Below are 20,850 nucleotides of genomic sequence, written 5' to 3'. Positions count from 1 at the left end.
CAATTGAAGGTCACCTGCGCCAGCCTGTACCCATCAGATAAAATATATGGGCCATGTCTTCTAACTTTAGCTGGTATTTCAACAGACTTGTGTTTGTGCTGTAACCTAGACATAGTGACATGTTTGATGGCATGGGCAGCCATGTTTCAAGGTTAGGCAGAACAGGGGCTTGCTTGGAGTGACAGGAACATAAGAGTAGGCTGGGTCTCGGTGAAGGGTGAGGAAGATGATTCACATTGTTTTTTTTGTTTTTTTTAAATCTTCAGCCCAGTACTATAGTTCAAAGATTGCTTTGTCTGTCTTTAAACTGGACATGCTTTATGGACTGCAGGTGGTTAGACCCCCGGATACTAGCTATCATGTTCAACATTGTTGAGCAGAGATGTATTTAAATCTGTTGTGTTGTCTGACGTAAGCACTTACCCGACACCATGAGTTCAGCCATAGATTCACCACCATTGGTTTTAACTGTGTAGTGGCCACAGTCCTCCTTAGTTGCCTCATTAATGATGAGGACGTGCTTGCGCCCATCTTTCTTGAAGCGGTACTTGAAGGACTCATCCCTTGTCAGCTCCACACCATCTTTCTCCCTGCATAGACAGAGCAGCACATGAGCACCAGCAGTATCAAATTCTCCATTATTGTCTGATTAATTGAATCTACATTTCTACATCAACATTATATATATATATATATATATATATATATATATATATATATATATATATTAAGCAAGACTATATAAAGACTTTATAAACAGTCAGAGGTGTCACTATAACAGCTTTGATTTGAGGTTATGTTAGACAGTATCTAGTCAATGTGTTACAGAGTTGCCGATGTAACACAGTCAGCCCTTTTGCATTACAAATCGGCACTGACAAATGTTCTCAATATGTCACTTTTCTGAATGGTCATCACTTTACCACAACTATTTACTTTTCACCAATGAAGGCACCGTTGCACAGGTATTAATTAACAGTGGTATCATTGCAATCTGATACTGTATGTTTGCCCAAAGAAACAAATTGGCGGATAGATATTTATTTATGTGCCCATGGTTAGGCCCAATTCCAGGAACAGCACAATGTTGTATTTTGGATGGGTGACCATAATTCACGATTGCTTTCCCGCTAAAGGACAGGGGACGTGCTAACAGCCCTGTGTGACCTTTCATGTGGCTGATAATTTACTGCATGTTGTGATATCCAGCCTAGCCCTGTGGCAGATATACTGTGACTGAGATACTGTGGCAGAGACCCTGTGGCAGAGACCCTGTGGCAGAGACCCTGTGACAGAGACATTGTGGCAGAGACAATGTGGCAGAGACACTGTAATATATAGCCCAGCCCTTTGGCAGAGACACTGTAATATATAGCCCAGCCCTTTGGCAGAGACACTGTAATATATAGCTCAGCCCTTTGGCAGAGACACTGTAATATATAGCTCAGCCCTTTGGCAGAGACACTGTAATATATAGCCCAGCCCTTTGGCAGAGACACTGTACCTGAGACACTGTGACAGGAAGGTCAGCATCTGTCTGTCAATCAGGGAAGTCACAGCCTGGGGGTGACTAACACGTTAAAGCCATGAGCGACACAAATGCCATCTACCGGACATGTGAGGAATGTGCACCATGCAGCGCAGACTCAAAAACTACATCTGTTTCAACCCTTACAACCAGAATAATGTTATCCTCAAACCAAGATCTGATGTGTGGATTAATTCTAACAAGGGAAACACAAAATACAGCTATTTCCTATATGAAACCTAATGTACCACAATGTCACCATATTAGTTATTACAGCCATCTGTTGTGTCTATCCGAGTTGTTGTGAAGTGACGTAATGTGAACAGTATGCCAGACCATGCTTTTGATGTCCTCGGTCAGGGACTTGGCACTTTGTAAATCTTAAAATACTGTCTGGTATGGCACCCATTGTTAACCTCCTCACACCTTCTATGGTATGGAAGTGTTTGAGTTTGATTTGTGGGTTGAGGGAACGTCTTACCATTTGACAGTAGCCCCTTCTTCTGACACCTCACACTCTAACTCCACCCGCTCACCCTTCATGACCATCTGGTCCTCCAGATGACTTGTAATAGTGACAGGAGGCTCTGCAGACACACAGAGAAAGAAACAGTAAGAACCACCATTATACCACCAGGCACTTTAGCAAATAATCATATTTCCCTTGTTGTGTTATGATGCTATCTTAATCATCACGCAGGCACAAATATAATGTCAGTGTGAAATGCATTCAAACTGGTGTACAAACGAAACATTGATGTTGGACCGTTGATTTTCCACTTTCAGTTGTCTCACATGCACCTTTGACAAAGAGCTCTGTGGTGCACTTCTCATCTCCGACCACACAAGTGTATGTGGCATCGTCTGACAGTGAGCAGTGGTTGATGGTGAGGTATCGCTTGTTGCCAACACTCTCAAAGATGTACCTGGTAGATGGACAACAACCTTCATTATCCACTCAATTATTCACCAGCACCTTTCATAATAAATGTTCCTTATTGACAGATATAGACAACATTCAAACCACGATAGCCTTCTGTGTAACACTCTTCCTGTTGATGATACATTGTATAGATAGTTGGTAAATTGGTTGATAGCCTAACAGTTTAACATCAGTCATCATCATGTTTTCAGAGTAGACAGCAGTGTGGAGACCCCAAAAAGCTTCCATATTTACAATGGTTGACAGTCGTATTCCTGTCTAGCTTATTTCAGCCCTTTGCTACTGTCGGTACCTAGCAAAACAATCTCAGATGTGTTGCTTGACAAGATGAAAGTACTTACTTGCTGTTCATGAAAGGTCAGCAAGATCAGCACAGTCCATCCATGTGTTGTGTCGGGGGAGAGAAGAGGAACGTTAGCATGACATAATATAGCAATCTGAGAGATAGCTAATTGTATTGTTGAGTTGCTGAATAAACATGTGTTGTACACACATTTGTAAGAGATGGTAATCAGTAATTCATTCTAATTGATTGCAAGCTCAGAAAACCCTCTCCGCTGATGGCTACCTTCCAGTTGATTGAATCTCTTGCCCATTCTTCAGCCATTTTACATCTACGTCTTCATTGGCCACCTCAATGCATAGTTTCATTTTATGCCCTTTTTCTACCTGGTAGGCGGGGTCCAGCTTCTTTAGGAAAGCTGGGGTTTGGAGACACAAACACGTGAGCAATTACTTTTCCTATAGTTAACAATACTGATCTGCAGAGGTAACATTTAGCTGTAAATACAGATACAGTAGCTAGCTTCTACAATGGAGGCTTGCATGGAGGGATGACTGAAGGGATGAGTACCTAAATGGGTATTTGCGGTGTCCATTTTAGGGCAGGTTCAATCTCAGGATGCATAATGTATGAGCTGAAGGATAAGTGTTGGTTTCACAAAGAGAGAGATACCAACCTTCACTCTTCTTTTCCTCCTTCTTCATCTTCTTCAGCCTCTTCAACATCCCCCGCAGGTCTGTTATGCCATACTGGAAGGCAATCTTCTCATACTCACTGGCTGGAGCCTTCTGGAGGATTTCCCATACATCCTCATCAGGCTCACTTTTCACCTGGGACTTAGAGGCACTGGCACAGAAAGACGACACAGGGGGACAAGGTAAGCCACTGCCTGAAGCCATCACTTAGCATTATCATTAGGCTACATTACTGACCATGCACAGTAACAGTTAGGTCTATCCATGCTCAATAGGCCTACTTATACATTTTCTTCATTACTTGCAATTTTCCATTACAATTTTCTAAGTCACGTATGCATTCAGGTTTCACTCAAAAACTCATTGCCGTTTTCACATAACAGTCAGAAAGCATATTATTACATCGACAACAATTGTTTCTTACCGATGACCTGGTGAACCTTTAAAAAAACTGCTGCACTCATTCCGAAGCAGAACCCAAGCGACAAACCAAACAGATTAATACACACATCAAATATGCATTGCAGTACCCAAAATCGAATTATAGCACCCCAGAACCCACCCATGAAGACCGCAAACAAGCGCAACAACTACAACAAATATAATTTATGCTGCAATAGTCTGCAGACAGACAGAAAAGTGTCATAATTATTGTAAAATATTGAAAATGAATTCCGATTAATCAGAATTATATAGAACATCAAATCCGAATAATTTATACTGCATTATGAATTTAGAAAAAAACATTCACATTTTCAACAAACAAGAGACCCTTAAAACAATGTGCTTGCCAGTATAGGTCAATGCATGACATCAAGGTAAATGCCAGGGCATGAAATCCACTAGACTAGGAGATGGGTTTGACATTAAGGGATTGAGTGAGATGGAACAATGTCTGTGTGTGATGGGGCGGAAATAAACCATTGCTTTGAAAACAGGCGGAGTTGTGACTGGATATCGAAGGAAGGTCTGGAGAGTCAGTAATGACTCATTGTGATGATGCAGTGACACTCATAGGGAAGAAAGAGATGCAGACCACAAAGTGTTGTGAAAGCTTCTGTTGCATTCAGATGTGTGCTAAACCTCCTGCACTCTGAGAAGAAAATGTGCCATCTACAACCTAAAAGGGTCCTTTTGCTGTCCCCGTAAGATAACCCTTTGAAGAACCCTATTTGGTTCCAGAGAGAACCCTTTTGGGTTCCATATATAACACTCTCCACAGAGGGTTCTACATGGAATCCAAAAGGGTTTTACCTGGATCCAAAAGGGTTTTACCTGGAACCAAAAAGGGTTCTACCTGGACCCAAAAATGGTTCTCCTATGGGGACAGCCAAAGAACTGTTTTGGAACCTTTTTATCTAATAGTGTGTTCTAGCTTGTGTGGTAGAAGTGACAGAGTCTTCTACAGGGCATGAGGTATGTGAGTGTGCTAGGCAGAAGTAGTTTGGGACCAGTGTGAGATTAGCAGGAGGACTCAAGATGCATTGTGAGTAGGCAGCAAGACTGACCTGAATTCAGGTTAGTGAAAAAGTAACTGGGAAAACATGTCCATTCATCCAATCTGTTGGGTAAACTAGTAGTAGTCACTTACTCTCTGTATAGGGGGGGGTGACAAAGAGAGATGGACACAGTGAGATAACATGCCCAAGAGAAACAAGCTTACTGATTTTGAAAATAATGATGTTACTCAACTTTTTGTTCTGAAATAATCAGAGATAATTCACACTCACCTTTTCTTCAACAAGGCACTGAAGTCCAACTCTCCTGCTTCCTCACTTCCATCCACACTGCTGTAGAAATATCAGCGCCAATAACACAATGTCAGTACCCTATCAAAGCAATGTATTCTGACAGTTTGGTTATCATCATCACCATAAGAGATGAGCGGCACCCTTAACAACAACAGCAAAAATGTTGTCCCCCACGAATGATGCCAAAATCAAAATCCCCATGAAATCTCTATTTCACACTGATCAATGGGACGAGGGATCTCAGGGAGAGGACAGCCGTTTTAAATGTGGCTGGAAGTGTTCATCTCCTCCCTCTGATCTCTGAAGCGATCAGGATTAAACGAGGGCCTGGTGGTTTATGTGGTAGAATTACAACACACGGCGGTGACTTCCTCCAGTGATATCTCTCATCCGACAGCCCTGGAGAACCAGTGCCACAGAAAAGCCTGTGTGTCTTAACACATCCTGGCACTTTCAATGCCATCAAACCAGGGGCAAGACCAAAACTCACTACGTCGGCTCACTGTTTGTGCAGCTGGCTCCACTGTTTTGATAAAAGACCCTGTGGTAGATCAGAGAGAGAGTTTGAGTGACATATAAAGTTGGTGTGCTGTTAAGCTGCTTGTTAACCCAGCCTATTGTACTCTCTCACCTCCAGACCAGAGGCTGGTTCTGTCAAAGTTGACACAATGACAGTGGATGACCAGGATGACCCAGTGTATTTAACATCTATGGTGGTCTCTTTAAAAGATGAGTTAGGTCAAACCTTGTCTCTTTCACACCATGGCAGTCTTCTCAAAATTCAGCAAAGAAGTTACATATTTCCATAAACTGGCTCTGTTTGACCCAAAGGGAAAGCAGAGAAAAAGAGGGACTGAAAAGCTTTCCCTGAAGTCTTTTTGGTAATCAGAGGCCCCAGTGTTTGGATGTGAACCCCCAAGTTGCAGCAAACCCTCACTACCTTCCTGATGGTACACTTCTCTTCCTAGTAGCTCCACTCCTGACAAGTTGGCATTGCCAGATAGTTATTTCTCTCACATATCCAAAGGACTGTAAAGATACTATTACACCCCATTCACTTATTGTGTATTGGCACATACTGTATACAAAAAAGAGAAGCATTTAAATAACCATCCAACAATATGCACAGACTGCTAGTTTGGGGCTGTCTAAAAATGCTTTAGATAATACCATTGTACAAAGTTGATTTGTGTTGTTTTGTTGATACAGCTTGCTAAATAACAACTTGATATACTTTTCCTTCAATCCTTCTCACTTTCTCTCACGCACACACACGAACACACACACATGAGTAGAGGCTGCTGAGGGGAGGATGGCTCATAATCATGGCTGGAACAGAGAGAATGGAATGGCATTAAACCATGTGTTTGATGTATTTGATACCATTCCATTTATTCAGCTCTACCCATTACCTTGAGCCAGTTCTCACCAATTAAGGTGCCACCAATCTCCAGTGACAAACACACACACACACACACACAGATACTTTTTTTCTTAGCTTACGTGCGCCTGAAAGCTGCCCTGATGTCAAACCCTTCCACAGCCCGGGCCTCTGAAACATGATAGAATAATCAGTTATCTCTTCTCTATCATTGATTTTATACCACAGGTACTATATAAAATAACTGATATTTTACTGTATGATTTAGCAAGGAAAGGCACTAAGGAGAAAATAAGAACAATTGTAGTTTCTGTTAAGCTGCCCCTAGTGATTGTATTGTGTGAGGGCACCCACCATGCACAGTTAGGTCAAAGTTGCAGCTGTCGAACTTGTCCCGGGATGACACCTCACACCTGTAAGCTCCAGCGAAGCTGGGCTTGGCTGCAATGATCTGCATCTCAAAGGTGTAGACCTGAAAACAAAGGTAAAAAATTCCTGGTAATAATAATGTCAGCCAAAACCATAAAACCTCTGAAGTCTTTTGCAAGGTGATCTCTAGGACTTTCCTGAACAACTTTTAACAGCTCATTGCAGTGTCCAACCTGTTCTTGTATCATGATGTTCGGAACTGTACATTGGTGACAACAGTATGTAACATGCTCATGTATGGGACAAAAGTCTAACCTTAGAGTTACGATCATAAAGCTCCTTGAGCTGCAGGTTCTTTCCAGACTTGCTAGCCAGGTCCATCCACTTCCCCTTAAACCACTTGATGGTGGGCTTCTTCAGCAGTGAAGCAGCATTCACTTTAGCCACAAAGTTGATGTTCTCACCTGGACACAACAGTAGGGAAACATGCCTTGACATGCCCATAACATCTTTATGAATGGCTTGCATGAATGGCTATGATCTCTGGGGTACTGTTCCTCACCAAGTTGCTCTGGAGGAGAGAGTCTGCTACATGGTTCAAATGTAATGGTGTCACTCACCCACAGCGACCTCCCCACTCTGGGGTTTCTCTGTAAACAGGCCAGTGAGGTCTGTCTTTGTGTCAGGGGCTTGACTTTCTGAGAAGGGAACAGGAAAATGTTAAACAGGACAAAGCAAGGGAGAAGCCGGGAGCAAGTAAACTACCAAGGATAGTTTCTACACAGAACCTCTGTGAAGGCTGATACAAAGCTAAATTATGATACTGGCAAGTGCAGTGCACAAGTTTTTCAGTGAAGTATCTTACAATGTCTCCATTGTCATGCATTGTGACCCTACAACATCACCACAAGCGTGTATCCAGTAGCTCAAAGGATCGGTGGAAACAATCTGTAAACATTGGTCTAACCATCAAATCCTGGAGTGTCATGTGCCTGTATATTGGCACCTGGCTGAGGTGCTACTGGTGTAGTGTCCGCTGCTGCAGGTGTCTCTGCTGGGGCTGGGGCCTCCGCTGGAGCTAAAGTGTCTGTAGCAGCTGGATCTGGAGCTGCTGGGTCCCCACCCTGGGCTTCCTCTGGTAACAAAGAATTTACCATGAGAGACTCATAGAACTATAACTATATCACAATATCAAAAGTGTCACACAAGCAGGAAGATGGCATGCTTGGGGGGAGGCATTCATGCAGGAACCAATGGGATGCTCGAGGGGTTACATTTTGTGGTGAAGCTTAGCCTTTGCACATGTTCTCTTAACTCATAAAATGTCTTAACATTTGAGAGCGCTTTGTTTCCGTAGGCACGTGTTTGATGTTGTTTTCCCAAATTGATAAACATGTTTGTTAAATCTATGTTACATATAAATGTACAGTAATTGCTAGCATCACAACATTTCATTCCCTTACCGTTTTTTGCAACATTGCACACATTTTGATGAATGTTTGGTATGCCTACGATATGTTGTTGCATTTCATTGACTATTTCTTCACCTCTGAGTGGGCACAATGTTTATAGCGCATATGGACTTTTGCAAGACTCACAAGGCAAGAGATAATTTTATTTCCATAAAAAGTGTTTGTTAGCTGTTTGTCCATGGCACTCCCCATCTGTTTCAAATGTGCAGTAGTCAATGAGAGAGTGTTGAATTTGGTTAACAAAAAATGGAATTGCTAATTTGCTACGTGAGGCTTATTTGATTGAATAGAAGTTCCGTAATGGTTAGGTTGTTACGAATGCATTACGAATGCACTAATATGAGTGAATGCACGTGGCATTAGATAGAGGACTCATCATGGATATAACCCGTTTTAACATGGACATTGCCATTGAGGGTTCCACCATTTTAAATTTGTCAACTAGGTGGGGATTCCTAAGAGTTGGGAGCAATCAGCCAATAAAGAAGAAGAAAATTGTTTACTTTGAAATGGAGACAGCCTCAATGGCGCTGCCCAGATGGTCACAGACTCTATAATGGCACAGATATACAGTATATCTCTATGGCCTGTTGTTCATACAAGTATCTTCCCTCTCATTGGCTAGAATGGTTCCACCTGATCTCACCTCTTCCTGCCTGCCTGCCTGCCTGCCTTCCATCTTTAAAGGACATGTATTTCCATTGTTGGAGCGGTCAATCGACTATTTTGGCAATATAATAGACAATCTTTTGGTAGATGGCTCTGAGTGGGCCTATCTGTAATGTATTTGTGTGCGGGTGCATTCTAATAGTTGTAGGTGGCCTTCCTGCGAGGATGTCAATATTATGAACGATTCGACTGTAAATTAAATAAGTTCTGATGATTATTTTGTCTGCTTTAGACTATTATTCCACACTGTAGTATAATTAATGAATATGCATTTTACATGACCAGTTATGGGTGAACTATCATTTTGACAGAGGTATGTCCCAGGGGGAGCTAAGAGAACATAATCGCCGGTAATTGTTAGGAGGCTGATGTGAGCCTGTTATACCCCAACCTGAGTCTGGAGTAGACAGATTTGCCTGCCTCAAGGCTTTTTCCTTTTCATTAGAAGTGTTATGACAAGTTTGGAAATGTCTATTTTTGATTACTTTGTCAATATTGGCAATTGAATGTCTGGATCACCATTGACATGAATAAAAACACAACTTCTGCACCTGAACCTGCCTCTTGCAACATTTCTGCCCTTACCACTGCTACAAGGTCCCTATTTTACACATTTGTCTACGCTTATCTTGCAAATATTTCCATTTATCAACTTTGAACGGATCAGGTTTCCATGTGCACTGTGTTATCTCCTGTCAGATGCCTCTTGTGACTATCTATCCTGAGCACTTGCTGCTGTGGTTACTCATGAGGAAACAATCTGTTTGTGCCAGGCCAGGGTGAAGGTCATCAGGGAGGGTTTGATGTGAATCACAGCAGCCCTGGACAGGCTGGAGCTGCTCCAAATCTGAGCTCTCCACAGCCACTGTCTCTCTCTGACCCCAGGCATTTTATCAAACCCCACACAGCTCCTACTGCCAGGCTGAAAGGGTTGCTGTGTGGTCAACTATGTAGGTAATGTTACAGTACACACTGTGCTCTGTGCTTGATGAAATGAAACATACTGAGTAATTGTCTAAAACAGACTGTGATTGAGGTGATAACAACCAGCAGTGCAACAAACAGTGCTCAGTGATCAAAACACATGTTTATGGTGTTTGGTGGCCTCTGTGCTCGGTGCTCCTCACACTGTGCTCATAGGTGAGTATGGCTCTGGAAAAAGATCTACATCCTAACAGACTCCCACCTTCCTTCTCCTTCACTTCCTCCTTCACTTCCAATTTGACTTCCTCCATGACTTCTTTCTCTTTCACCTTAAGGTCAAACTTGACTTTTGACCATCCGGCAATCACTGCATAGGCAGTGCCGTCCTTCTTGGTGACTGCTTGGATGGTAAGTGCTTGTTTCCATCTGCCTTGATCACATACTTGTCGCCAGAGGCAAGGTCCTTTGTGTTGCTCTGTCTTCTCACCTTCGCATCAGGCTTCCCTGTCTCTGTCTCAAAACCACTGTTGCCCCTTCCTCTGCCACCTGAGTCTTTGGTTTCTTGGCAAATGTTGAGACTCGAGAGGGAGGGATGGGTCAGAATGAAAGAATTCAGTTTAAGATGCCCAGTTTGTCATGGATTTTTGCAGTAAATTGTGATGTAAAACCTTTGAAGTGCACTATGATGATACACCATAGCAGTTCCATTATCAAAAGGAAGCTCTTCAGACAAATTACAAATAAGGTTATACGTTGCATTCAGAAAGTATTGTGACCACTTTCCCTTTTCCACATTTTGTTACATTACAGCCTTATTCTAAAATGTATTCAATATCTTTTTCCCCTCATCAATCTACACACAATACTCCATAATGACGAAGCGAAAACAGGTTTTTAGAAATGTTTGCAAATGCATAAAACAAATTGTAGGATTCAGACCCTTGGCTATGAGACTCGAAAGTGATCATCCTGAGATGCTTCTAAAACTTGGAGTCCACCTGTGGTAAATTCAATTGATTGGACATGAATTAGAAAGACACACACTTGTCTATACAAGGTCCCACAGTTGACCGTGTATGTCAGAGCAAAAATCAAGCCATGAGGTCGAAGGAATTATCCGTAGAGCTTTGAGACAGGATTGTGTCGAGACGCAGATCTGGGGAAGGGAACCAAAACATTTCAGCAGCATTGAAGGTACCCAAGAACACAGTGGCCTGCATCAATCTTAAATGGAAGAAGTTTGGAACCCCCATCGGGACCATCGGGTGACCAACAACCCGATGGTCACTGACAGAGCTCCAGAGTTCCTCTGTGGAGATGGGAGAACCTTCCAGAAGGACAACCATCTCTGCAACAATCAGGCCTTCTATGGTAGAGTGGCCAGACGGAAGCCACTCCTCAGTAAAAGGCGCATGACAGCCTGCTTGGAGTTTTCCAAAAGGCACCTAAATGACTCTAAGACCATGAGAAACAAGATTCTCTAGTCTGATGAAACCAAGATTGAACTCTTTGGCCTGAATTCCAAGCATCACATCTGGCGGAAACCTGGCACCGTCCCTACGGTGAAGCATGGTGGTGGAAGATTCATGCTGTGTGGATGTTTTTCAGTGGCAGGGACTGGGAGACTTATCAGGATTGAGGTAAAGATGAACGGAGCAAAGTACAGAGCGATCCTTGATGAAAACCTGCTCCAGAGCGCTCACGACCCCTGACTGGGGCGAAGGTTAACCTTCTAGCAGGAAAACAGCCCTAAGCACACAGCTAAGAAAACGCAGGAGTGGCTTCAGGACAAGTCTCTGAATGTCCTTGAGTGGCCCAGCCAGAGCCTGGATTTGAACCCAATCGAACATCTCTGGAGCGACCTCAAAATAGCTGTGATGTGACACTCCCCATCTAACCTGACAGAGCTTGAGAGGATCTGCAGAGAAGAATGGGAGAAACTCCCCAAATACAGGTCTGCCAAGCTTGTAGCGTCATACCCAAGAAGACTGGAGGCTGTAATCGCTGCCAAAGGTGCTTCAACAAGGTACTGAGTAATGGATCTGAATACTTATGTAAATGTGATATTCCCATTGGTTTTTAAAATACATTTGCAAAAAAAACAAAAAACTGTTGCTTTGTCATTATGGAATATTGTGTGTAGATTGATGAGGGGGGGAAATGAAATACATTTTAGAATAAGGCTGTAAAGTATCAAAATGTGGAAAAAGTCAAAGGGTCTGAGTACTTTCCGAATGCACTGAATAGAGCCTTAATTGTACCACAGTCTTGAATTCAGTTGAATTAATCTATTGAAATGGATAAATGCTGAAAATGCTGATTTTATCATTGCAATCATCTCTGCATTGCAGTGGGTTAATATCAGAGCTATCCAATGTGTTGTTAATGAGAGGTTTTGATTGTCTAATACATTTCTCCTCTCTGTGAGTCGTATCAGGTGTTTTATTACCCTCTAACCAGAGAATGGTTTCCAATCAGCTCATTACATCTCGAATGAAATGACCTCCACATAGAGCAAGATGACCCTATGGGTTTAAATACAGAATGCATATGTGCCCCACTAATAAATGCACTCAGCAGGCAACCCCAGTGACAGGGACACAGGTAGCACAGTAGAGGGATTAGTGAGACTATTTTAGATGTGAAGCGAGCATAGAAAGAATGTTACACCTTTGCTGGGCTTCCAAGTGTGCTTCTTTTTTCAGGCTAGTGATGACTGGTATCTCCTCCTTAACCTTAACAGTGTATTTATTGGGCCTATTTATATTACATTTCACTCCAATTCCTCCATATAAAGTAAAGTAAATCAGAAAAAATATAATATGAGGGTTGAAACATAATTTGAACTAACAACAGTTATTGTAAAAAGAAAAGGAAAAATAGCAAGCAAGCAAAGCAGCTAGCTAGCATTAGGACCAGGAAGTGTTTACCCAATGAACTTATATAGTTCACCTGTATCTTCTAGTTCTTGTTTTATTTCAGTCCAAATAGTTCACCACAAACAATTTCTTCATCAGTTGGGGAATTCAAAACCACTTTGCAGTGCGAAGCATCTTTGTATCAGTAGAGAGACTCATTCTTCATTTAAAAGATACTTCAATAAAAATCTGATTTACAGAATAATTATCTGTTGATAGCAGGGTCTTGATGCTAATACTAAATGAGTTTGGGAGATCTTGAACACAAGATGTCTTAGCGACATACTGTATCTGAGTAACTGATTCTGGGAGGAGGCTGCATTGTCATCTGATCTGTTGAGTTGCTCTTTCCACAGTGAATGGCAATGCATTCCATGTGACCCAAAAAAGTGGAAAGTTATTTGTCGGGTTGGTATCCTGTGAGGCATTTCTGGATCATCGGCACATGAGTGATGTTTACACATGAACTCAGTGGTGCATGAGATGATGCACTCAATGTAGAACTTACTCTTACATACACTCCCCTATGTATTTATTTGGACAGTGAAGCTAAAACTTTGAGATAAAATGTTATATGAGGCGACAGTACAGAATGTCGCCTTTTATTTTGGGGTATTTTCATACATACATGTTTTACCGTTTAGAAATCAACTTACTTTATGTACCTAGTCCCCCCATTTGAAGGTGTCATAAGTATTTGTACAAAATCACTTGCAGTGTATAACATTTTGTCAAAAGTATTTGCTTCCATATTCGTAGCACGCAATGACTACATCAAGCTTGTGACTGTACACATTTATTGGACGCATTTGCAGTTTGCTTTCGTTGTATTTCAGATTATGTTGTGCCCAATAGCAATGTATGGTAAAAAATGAATTGTTACATTTTGGAGTCCATTTCTACATTAATGTGGATCAAATCAAATCAAAATCAAATCAAATTTTATTTGTCACATACACATGGTTAGCAGATGTTAATGCGAGTGTAGCGAAATGCTTGTGCTTCTAGTTCCGACAATGCAGTAATAACGAGCAAGTAATCTAACTAACAATTCCAAAAAAAACTACTGTCATACACAGTGTAAGGGGATAAAGAATATGTACATAAGGATATATGAATGAGTGATGGTACAGAGCAGCATAGGCAAGATACAGTAGATGATATCGAGTACAGTATATACATATGAGATAAGTATGTAAACCAAGTGGCATAGTTAAAGTGGCTAGTGATACATGTATTACATAAGGATGCAGTCGATGATATAGAGTACAGTATCAACGTATGCATATGAGATGAACAATGTAGGGTAAGTAACATTATATAAGGTAGCATTGTTTAAAGTGGCTAGTGATATATTTACATCATTTCCCATCAATTCCCATGATTAGAGTGGCTGGAGTAGAGTCAGTGTCATTGACAGTGTGTTGGCAGTAGCCACTCAATGTTAGTGGTGGCTGTTTAACAGTCTGATGGCCTTGAGATAGAAGCTGTTTTTCAGTCTCTCGGTCCCAGCTTTGATGCACCTGTACTGACCTCGCCTTCTGGATGGCAGCGGGGTGAACAGGCAGTGGCTCGGGTGGTTGATGTCCTTGATGATCTTTATGGCCTTCCTGTAGCATCGGGTGGTGTAGGTGTCCTGGAGGGCAGGTAGTTTGCCCCGGTGATGCGTTGTGCAGACCTCACTACCCTCTGGAGAGCCTTACGGTTGAGGGCGGTGCAGTTGCCATACCAGGCGGTGATACAGCCCGCCAGGATGCTCTCGATTGTGCATCTGTAGAAGTTTGTGAGTGCTTTTGGTGACAAGCCGAATTTCTTCAGCCTCCTGAGGTTGAAGAGGCGCTGCTGCGCCTTCCTCACGATGCTGTCTGTGTGAGTGGACCAATTCAGTTTGTCTGTGATGTGTATGCCGAGGAACTTAAAACTTGCTACCCTCTCCACTACTGTTCCATCGATGTGGATGGGGGTGTTCCCTCTGCTGTTTCCTGAAGTCCACAATCATCTCCTTAGTTTTGTTGACGTTGAGTGTGAGGTTATTTTCCTGACACCACACTCCGAGGGCCCTCACCTCCTCCCTGTAGGCCGTCTCGTCGTTGTTGGTAATCAAGCCTACCACTGTTGTGTCGTCCGCAAACTTGATGATTGAGTTGGAGGCGTGCATGGCCACGCAGTCGTGGGTGAACAGGGAGTACAGGAGAGGGCTCAGAACGCACCCTTGTGGGGCCCCAGTGTTGAGGATCAGCGGGGAGGAGATGTTGTTGCCTACCCTCACCACCTGGGGGCGGCCCGTCAGGAAGTCCAGTACCCAGTTGCACAGGGCGGGGTCGAGACCCAGGGTCTCGAGCTTGATGACGAGCTTGGAGGGTACTATGGTGTTGAATGCCGAGCTGTAGTCGATGAACAGCATTCTCACATAGGTATTCCTCTTGTCCAGATGGGTTAGGGCAGTGTGCAGTGTGGTTGAGATTGCATCGTCTGTGGACCTATTTGGGCGGTAAGCAAATTGGAGTGGGTCAAGGGTGTCAGGTAGGGTGGAGGTGATATGGTCCTTGACTAGTCTCTCAAAGCACTTCATGATGACGGATGTGAGTGCTACGGGCGGTAGTCGTTTAGCTCAGTTACCTTAGCTTTCTTGGGAACAGGAACAATGGATGCTACCATGATTATGGATAATCATGAATGAATCGTAAATAATGATGAGTGAGAAAGTTACAGATGCACAAAGATCATGCCCCCAAAACATACTAACCCTTACACATTGTTTGGGGGGGTATGATATTTATGCCTCTGTAACTTTCTCACTCATCACTGTTCATAATTCAGCAATTATTATTCGTAATCAAGTGAATTGTTCCAAATACTTATGACACCTTCAAATGGGTGGACTAGATACATAAAGAGCTTACATTTCTAAACTGTCACGGTCATCATAATGAGGAGACCAAGGCGCAGCGTGGTAAGCTTACATAACTCTTTAATGAAAGAGAGAACACTGAACAAAACTATAAAAAACAACAAAATGTGAAGCTATATGGCTCGTGCAGAACAGGCAACTAAACATAGAAAAACAATCCACAAAATACCCAAGGAATATGGCTACCTCAATATGGTCCCCAATCAGAGACAACGATAAACAGCCACCTCTGATTGAGAACCAATCTAGGCAACCGATGACATATAAACACCTAGACTAGAAAAACCCCTAGACATACAAAAACCCCTAGACAATACTAAAACTAAACAAACCACCCTTGTCACACCCTGACCTAACCAAAATAATAAAGAAAACAAAGATAACTAAGGTCAGGGCGTGACATAAACGGTGAAACAGATCATATCTGTATACTGTATATATATAATACAGTATAAAACTACAAATCAAATCAAATGTTATTAGTCACATGCCTGAATACAATATGTCGAACATCTCTGGAGCAACCTCAAAATAGCTGTGAAGTGACACTCCCCATCTAACCTGACAGAGTTTGAGAGGATCTGCAGAGAAGAATGGGAGTAACTCCCCAAATACAGGTGTGCCAAGCTTGTAGCGTCATACCTAATCTTACAGTGAAATGCTTATTTACGAGCCCCTAACCAACAATGCAGTTAACCAAAAAAATACGGATAAGAATAAGAAATAAAAGTAACAAAGAGCAGCAGTAAAATAACAATAGCGAGACTATATACAGGGGGGTACCGGCACAGAGTCAATGTGCTGGGGCACAGGTTAGTTGAATATGTACATATGGGTAGAGTTATTAAAGTGATTATGCATAGATGATAACAACAGAGAGTAGCAGCGGTGTAAAAGAGTTGGGGGGCAATGCAAATAGTCCAGGTAGCCATTTGATGAGCTGTTCAGGAGTTTTATGGCTTAGGGGTAGAAGCTGTTTAGAAGCCTCTTGGACCTAGACTTTGCGCTCTGGTACCGCTTGCCGTGCGGTAGCAGAGAGAACAGTCTATGACTAGGGTGGCTGGAGTCTATGACCATTTTTAGGGCCTTCCTCTGACACCGCCTGGTATAGAGGCCCTGGATGGCAGGAAGCTTGGCCCCAGTGATGTACTGGGCCGTTCGCACTACCCTCTCTTTTGCCTTGCGGTCTGAGGCCGAGCAGTTGCCATACCAGGCAGTGATGCAACTGGTCAGGATGGTCTCGATGGTGCAGCTGTAGAACTTTTGAGGACCCATGCCAAATCTTTTCAGTCTCCTGAGGGGGAATAGGTTATGTTGTGCCCTCTTCACGACTGTCTTGGTGTGCTTGGACCATGTTAGTTTGTTGGTGATGTGGACACCAAGGAACTTGAAGCTCTCAACCTGCTTCACTGCAACCCCGTCGATGAGAATGGGCATAATGGGATTTCTTATAAGGGTCTTCTTTCCGGGTTAGAGTCCCGCTCCTTGAAAGCGGCAGCTCTAGCCTTTAGCTCAGGGCGGATGTTGGCTGTAATCCATGGCTTCTGTTTGGGGTATGTACGTACGGTCACTGTGGGGACGACATCATTGATGCTCTTATTGATGGAGCCAATGACTGATGTGGTGTACTCCTCAATGCCATCGGAGGAATCCTGGAACATAATTCCAGTCTGTACTAGAAAAACAGTCCTGTAGCTTAGCATCTGCTTAATGTGACCACTTTCTTATTGATCTAGTCACTGTTGCGTCCTGCTTAAATGTTTTGCTTGTAAGCAGGAATTAGGTCAGAATTATGGTCAGATTTGCCAAATGGAGGGTGAGGGAGAGCTTTGTATGCGTCTCTGTGTGTGGAGTAAAGGTGGAGTTTTTTTTCCCTCTGGTTGCACATTTAACATGCTGATAGAAATTTGGTAAAACAGATTTAAGTTTCCCTGAATTAAAGTCCCCGGCTACTAGGAGCACCGCCTCTGGGTGAGAGTTTTCTTGTTTGCTTATGGCGGAATACAGCTCATTCAATTTTGGTCTTAGTGCCAGCCTCAGTCTGTGGTGGTGTGTAAACAGCTACGAAAAGTACAGATGAACTCTCTAGGTAGATAATGTGGTCTACAGCTTATCATGAGATACTCTACCACAGGCGAGCAATAGCTCGAGACTTCCTTAGATATCGTGCACCAGCTGTTATTTACAAAAATAAACTCAGCAAAAAAAGAAATGTCTCTTTTTCAGGACCCTGTCTTTCAAAGATAACTCGTTAAAATCCAAATAACTTCACAGATCTTCATTGTAAAGGGTTTAAACACTGTTTCCCATGCTTGTTTAATGAACCATAAACAATTAACGAACATGCACATGTTGAATGGTCGTTAAGACACCAGCTTATAGACGGTAGGCAATTAAGGTCATAGTTATGAAAACTTAGGACACTAAAGAGGCCTTTCTACTGACTCAGAAAAACACCAAAAGAAAGATGCTCAGGGTCCCTGCTCATCTGCGTGAACGTGCCTTAGGTATGCTGCAAGGAGGCATGAGTACTGCAGATGTGGTCAGGGCAATAAATTGCAATGTCCGTACTGTGACATGCCTAAGACAGTGCTACAGGGAGACAGGACGGACAGCTGATCGTCCTCGCAGTGGCAGACCACGTGTAACAACACCTGCACAGGATCGGTACATCTGAACATCACACCTGCGGGACAGGTACAGGATGGCAACAACAACTGCCCGAGTTTATACCAGGAATGCACAATCCCTCCATCAGTGCTCAGACTGTCTGCAATAGGCTGAGAGAGGCTGGACTGAGGGCTTGTAGGCCTGTTGTAAAGGCAGGTCCTCACCAAACATCACCGGCAACATTGTCGCCTATCTGCACAAACCCACAGTCGCTGGACCAGACAGGACTGGCAAAAGGTGATCTTCACTGACGAGTAGGGGTTCTCTCTCACCAGGAGTGATGGTCGGATTCACGTTTATCGTCGAAGGAATAAGCTTTACACCGAGGCCTGTACTCTGGAGCGGGATCGATTTGAAGGTGGAGGGTTCGTCATGGTCTGGGGCAGTGTGTCACAGCATCATCGGCCTGAGCTTGTTGTCATTACAGGCAATCTCAACGCTGTGCATTACAGGGAAGACATCCTCCTCCCTCATGTGGTACCCTTCCTGCAGGCTCATCCTGACATGACCCTCCAGCTTGTCAATGCCACCAGCCATACTACTCGTTCTGTGCGTGATTTCTTGCAAGACAGGAATGTCAGTGTTCTGCCATGGCCAGCGAAGAGCCCGGATCTCAATCCCATTGAGCATGCCTGGGACCTGTTAGATCGAAGGGTGAGGGTTAGGGCCATTCCCCCCAGGAATGTCTGGGAACTTGCAGGTTCCTTGGTGGAAGAGTGGGGTAACATCTCACAGCAAGAACTGGCAAATCTGGTGCAGTCCATGAGGAGGAGATGCACTGCAGTAGTTAATGCAGCTGGTGGCCACACCAGATACTGACTGTTACTTTTGATTTTGACCCCCCCTCCCCTTTGTTCAGGGACATATTATTACATTTCTGCTAGTCACATGTCTGTGGAACTTGTTCAGTTTATGTCTCAGTTGTTGAATCTGGTTATGTTAATACAAATACTTACACATGTTAAGTTTTCTGAAAATAAACGCAGTTGACAGTGAGAGGATGTTTCTTTTTTTGCTGAGTTTACATAGCACGCCACCCCTTGTCTTACCAGACGCCACTGTTCTATCCAGCTGGTACAGCGTATAACCAGCCAGCTGTATGTTGATAGTGTCATCGTTCAGCCATGACTCCATGAAGGATATTACAGTTTTGAATGTCCCGTTGGTAGTGTAATCTTGAGCGTAGGTCATCTATTTTATTCTCCAAAGATTGCACGTTTGCTAGCAGAATGGAAGGAAGTGGGGGTTTATTCAATTGTCTACGAATTATCAGAAGGCAGCCTGCCCTTTGTCCCCTTTTTCTCTGCCTCCTCTTCATGCAAATCACAGGGATCTGGGCCTGTTCCCAAGAAACAGTATATCGTTCGCATCGGGCTCGTCAGACTCGTTAAAGGAAAAAAAGTATTCTGCCTGTCCGTGGTGAGTAATCACAGTCCTGATGTCCAGAAGTTATTTTTGGTCATAAGAGACGGTAGTGCCAACATTATGTACAAAATAAGTAAGGAAATAAGTTACAAAAAAATGCAAATAAACGAACAAAAAACCACAATCGATTGGGGACATGTAAAACGTCTGTGTCACGGCAGATTTCCTCCTCTTCCTCTAACCAAAATAATAAAGAAATCTAAGATAACTAAGGCCAGGGCGTGACAATCTGCCTTCTTCTCCGGCTTTATTATAAATACCCTAAAATAAAAGATGACATTCTGTACTGTTGCTTCATATAAAACACTTGATCTCAAATCCAGAATGCTGGAGTATAGAGCCAATTTAAGGTTTAGCTTCACTGTCCCATATGTAGGGGATTGTAAATATGCAAAGCCCATGCAGACTCATTTGGTAACAATAGGCTCCATAATGATCCAGAATAAAATGACAGTGGGCTGGATTCAATATAACCATAACCATGTTTCTGTAGTAGCTCTGTTTACACACCTCCTGCCACAGCACATATGTGCATTATTCCGAAAATTAGAATTCTGTGAGAACATTTTACAGGGAAAAAAGGCTTGTTTATAAGGTGATGCATAAACACTGCAATGTGAGATGATGGTTGGACAAATGTCTTCATGAGTTCATGGGGGTGAGTATATAAGTGGTCTGTACTTTTATGTTAATCCTACTGTTGCTCTGCTTTGTAACCAAAACTGGGTTGGCCTCTACTGTATGTGTTTTAAAACATTGAAAGACATGCATTGCTTAGCACATGGACCCTTTTCCCAAGGGCTGGAGGATGGAGGAGGGTGTGGTCAAAGAAACACAGTATGGAGACAGCATTACTTTTCTCACACAGGAAGAGGGGGTGTTACTTCTCTATTTTTAAAAAGGCTTGGAAG

General features: G+C 43.0%; 1 protein-coding gene across 6 annotated transcripts in view; it reads right to left on the bottom strand.

The window, feature by feature from the left end:
- The window catches only part of LOC112263800 (myosin-binding protein C, cardiac-type-like), a 43,791-nt gene that overhangs the window by 21,365 nt on the left and 1,576 nt on the right, over positions 1 to 20,850 (bottom strand). For 2 of the 6 annotated variants that reach the window (XM_042330966.1, XM_042330967.1), the window contains exons 2-16: positions 10,278 to 10,593; positions 7,918 to 8,085; positions 7,571 to 7,648; positions 7,266 to 7,414; positions 6,936 to 7,053; positions 6,704 to 6,752; positions 5,180 to 5,239; positions 5,041 to 5,043; positions 3,874 to 3,903; positions 3,431 to 3,600; positions 3,040 to 3,172; positions 2,813 to 2,815; positions 2,330 to 2,454; positions 2,010 to 2,115; positions 424 to 590 (exon numbers count right to left, since the gene is read on the bottom strand). In XM_042330966.1, coding sequence (XP_042186900.1) covers positions 424 to 590; positions 2,010 to 2,115; positions 2,330 to 2,454; positions 2,813 to 2,815; positions 3,040 to 3,172; positions 3,431 to 3,600; positions 3,874 to 3,903; positions 5,041 to 5,043; positions 5,180 to 5,239; positions 6,704 to 6,752; positions 6,936 to 7,053; positions 7,266 to 7,414; positions 7,571 to 7,648; positions 7,918 to 8,085; positions 10,278 to 10,326 — 1,408 coding nt within the window. In that variant the 5' untranslated portion in view covers positions 10,327 to 10,593. The remainder of the gene's footprint in view (positions 1 to 423; positions 591 to 2,009; positions 2,116 to 2,329; positions 2,455 to 2,812; positions 2,816 to 3,039; positions 3,173 to 3,430; positions 3,601 to 3,873; positions 3,904 to 5,040; positions 5,044 to 5,179; positions 5,240 to 6,703; positions 6,753 to 6,935; positions 7,054 to 7,265; positions 7,415 to 7,570; positions 7,649 to 7,917; positions 8,086 to 10,277; positions 10,594 to 20,850) is intronic. The other 4 variants (XM_042330971.1, XM_042330969.1, XM_042330968.1 and 1 more) reach the window with 4 other exon arrangements.

The sequence above is a fragment of the Oncorhynchus tshawytscha genome, linkage group LG12 (genome assembly GCF_018296145.1).
Source record: "Oncorhynchus tshawytscha isolate Ot180627B linkage group LG12, Otsh_v2.0, whole genome shotgun sequence".
NCBI lineage: Eukaryota > Metazoa > Chordata > Actinopteri > Salmoniformes > Salmonidae > Oncorhynchus > Oncorhynchus tshawytscha.
The sequence above is the reverse complement of the archived record's forward strand: the minus strand, read 5'-3'. Positions and strand labels throughout refer to the sequence as shown.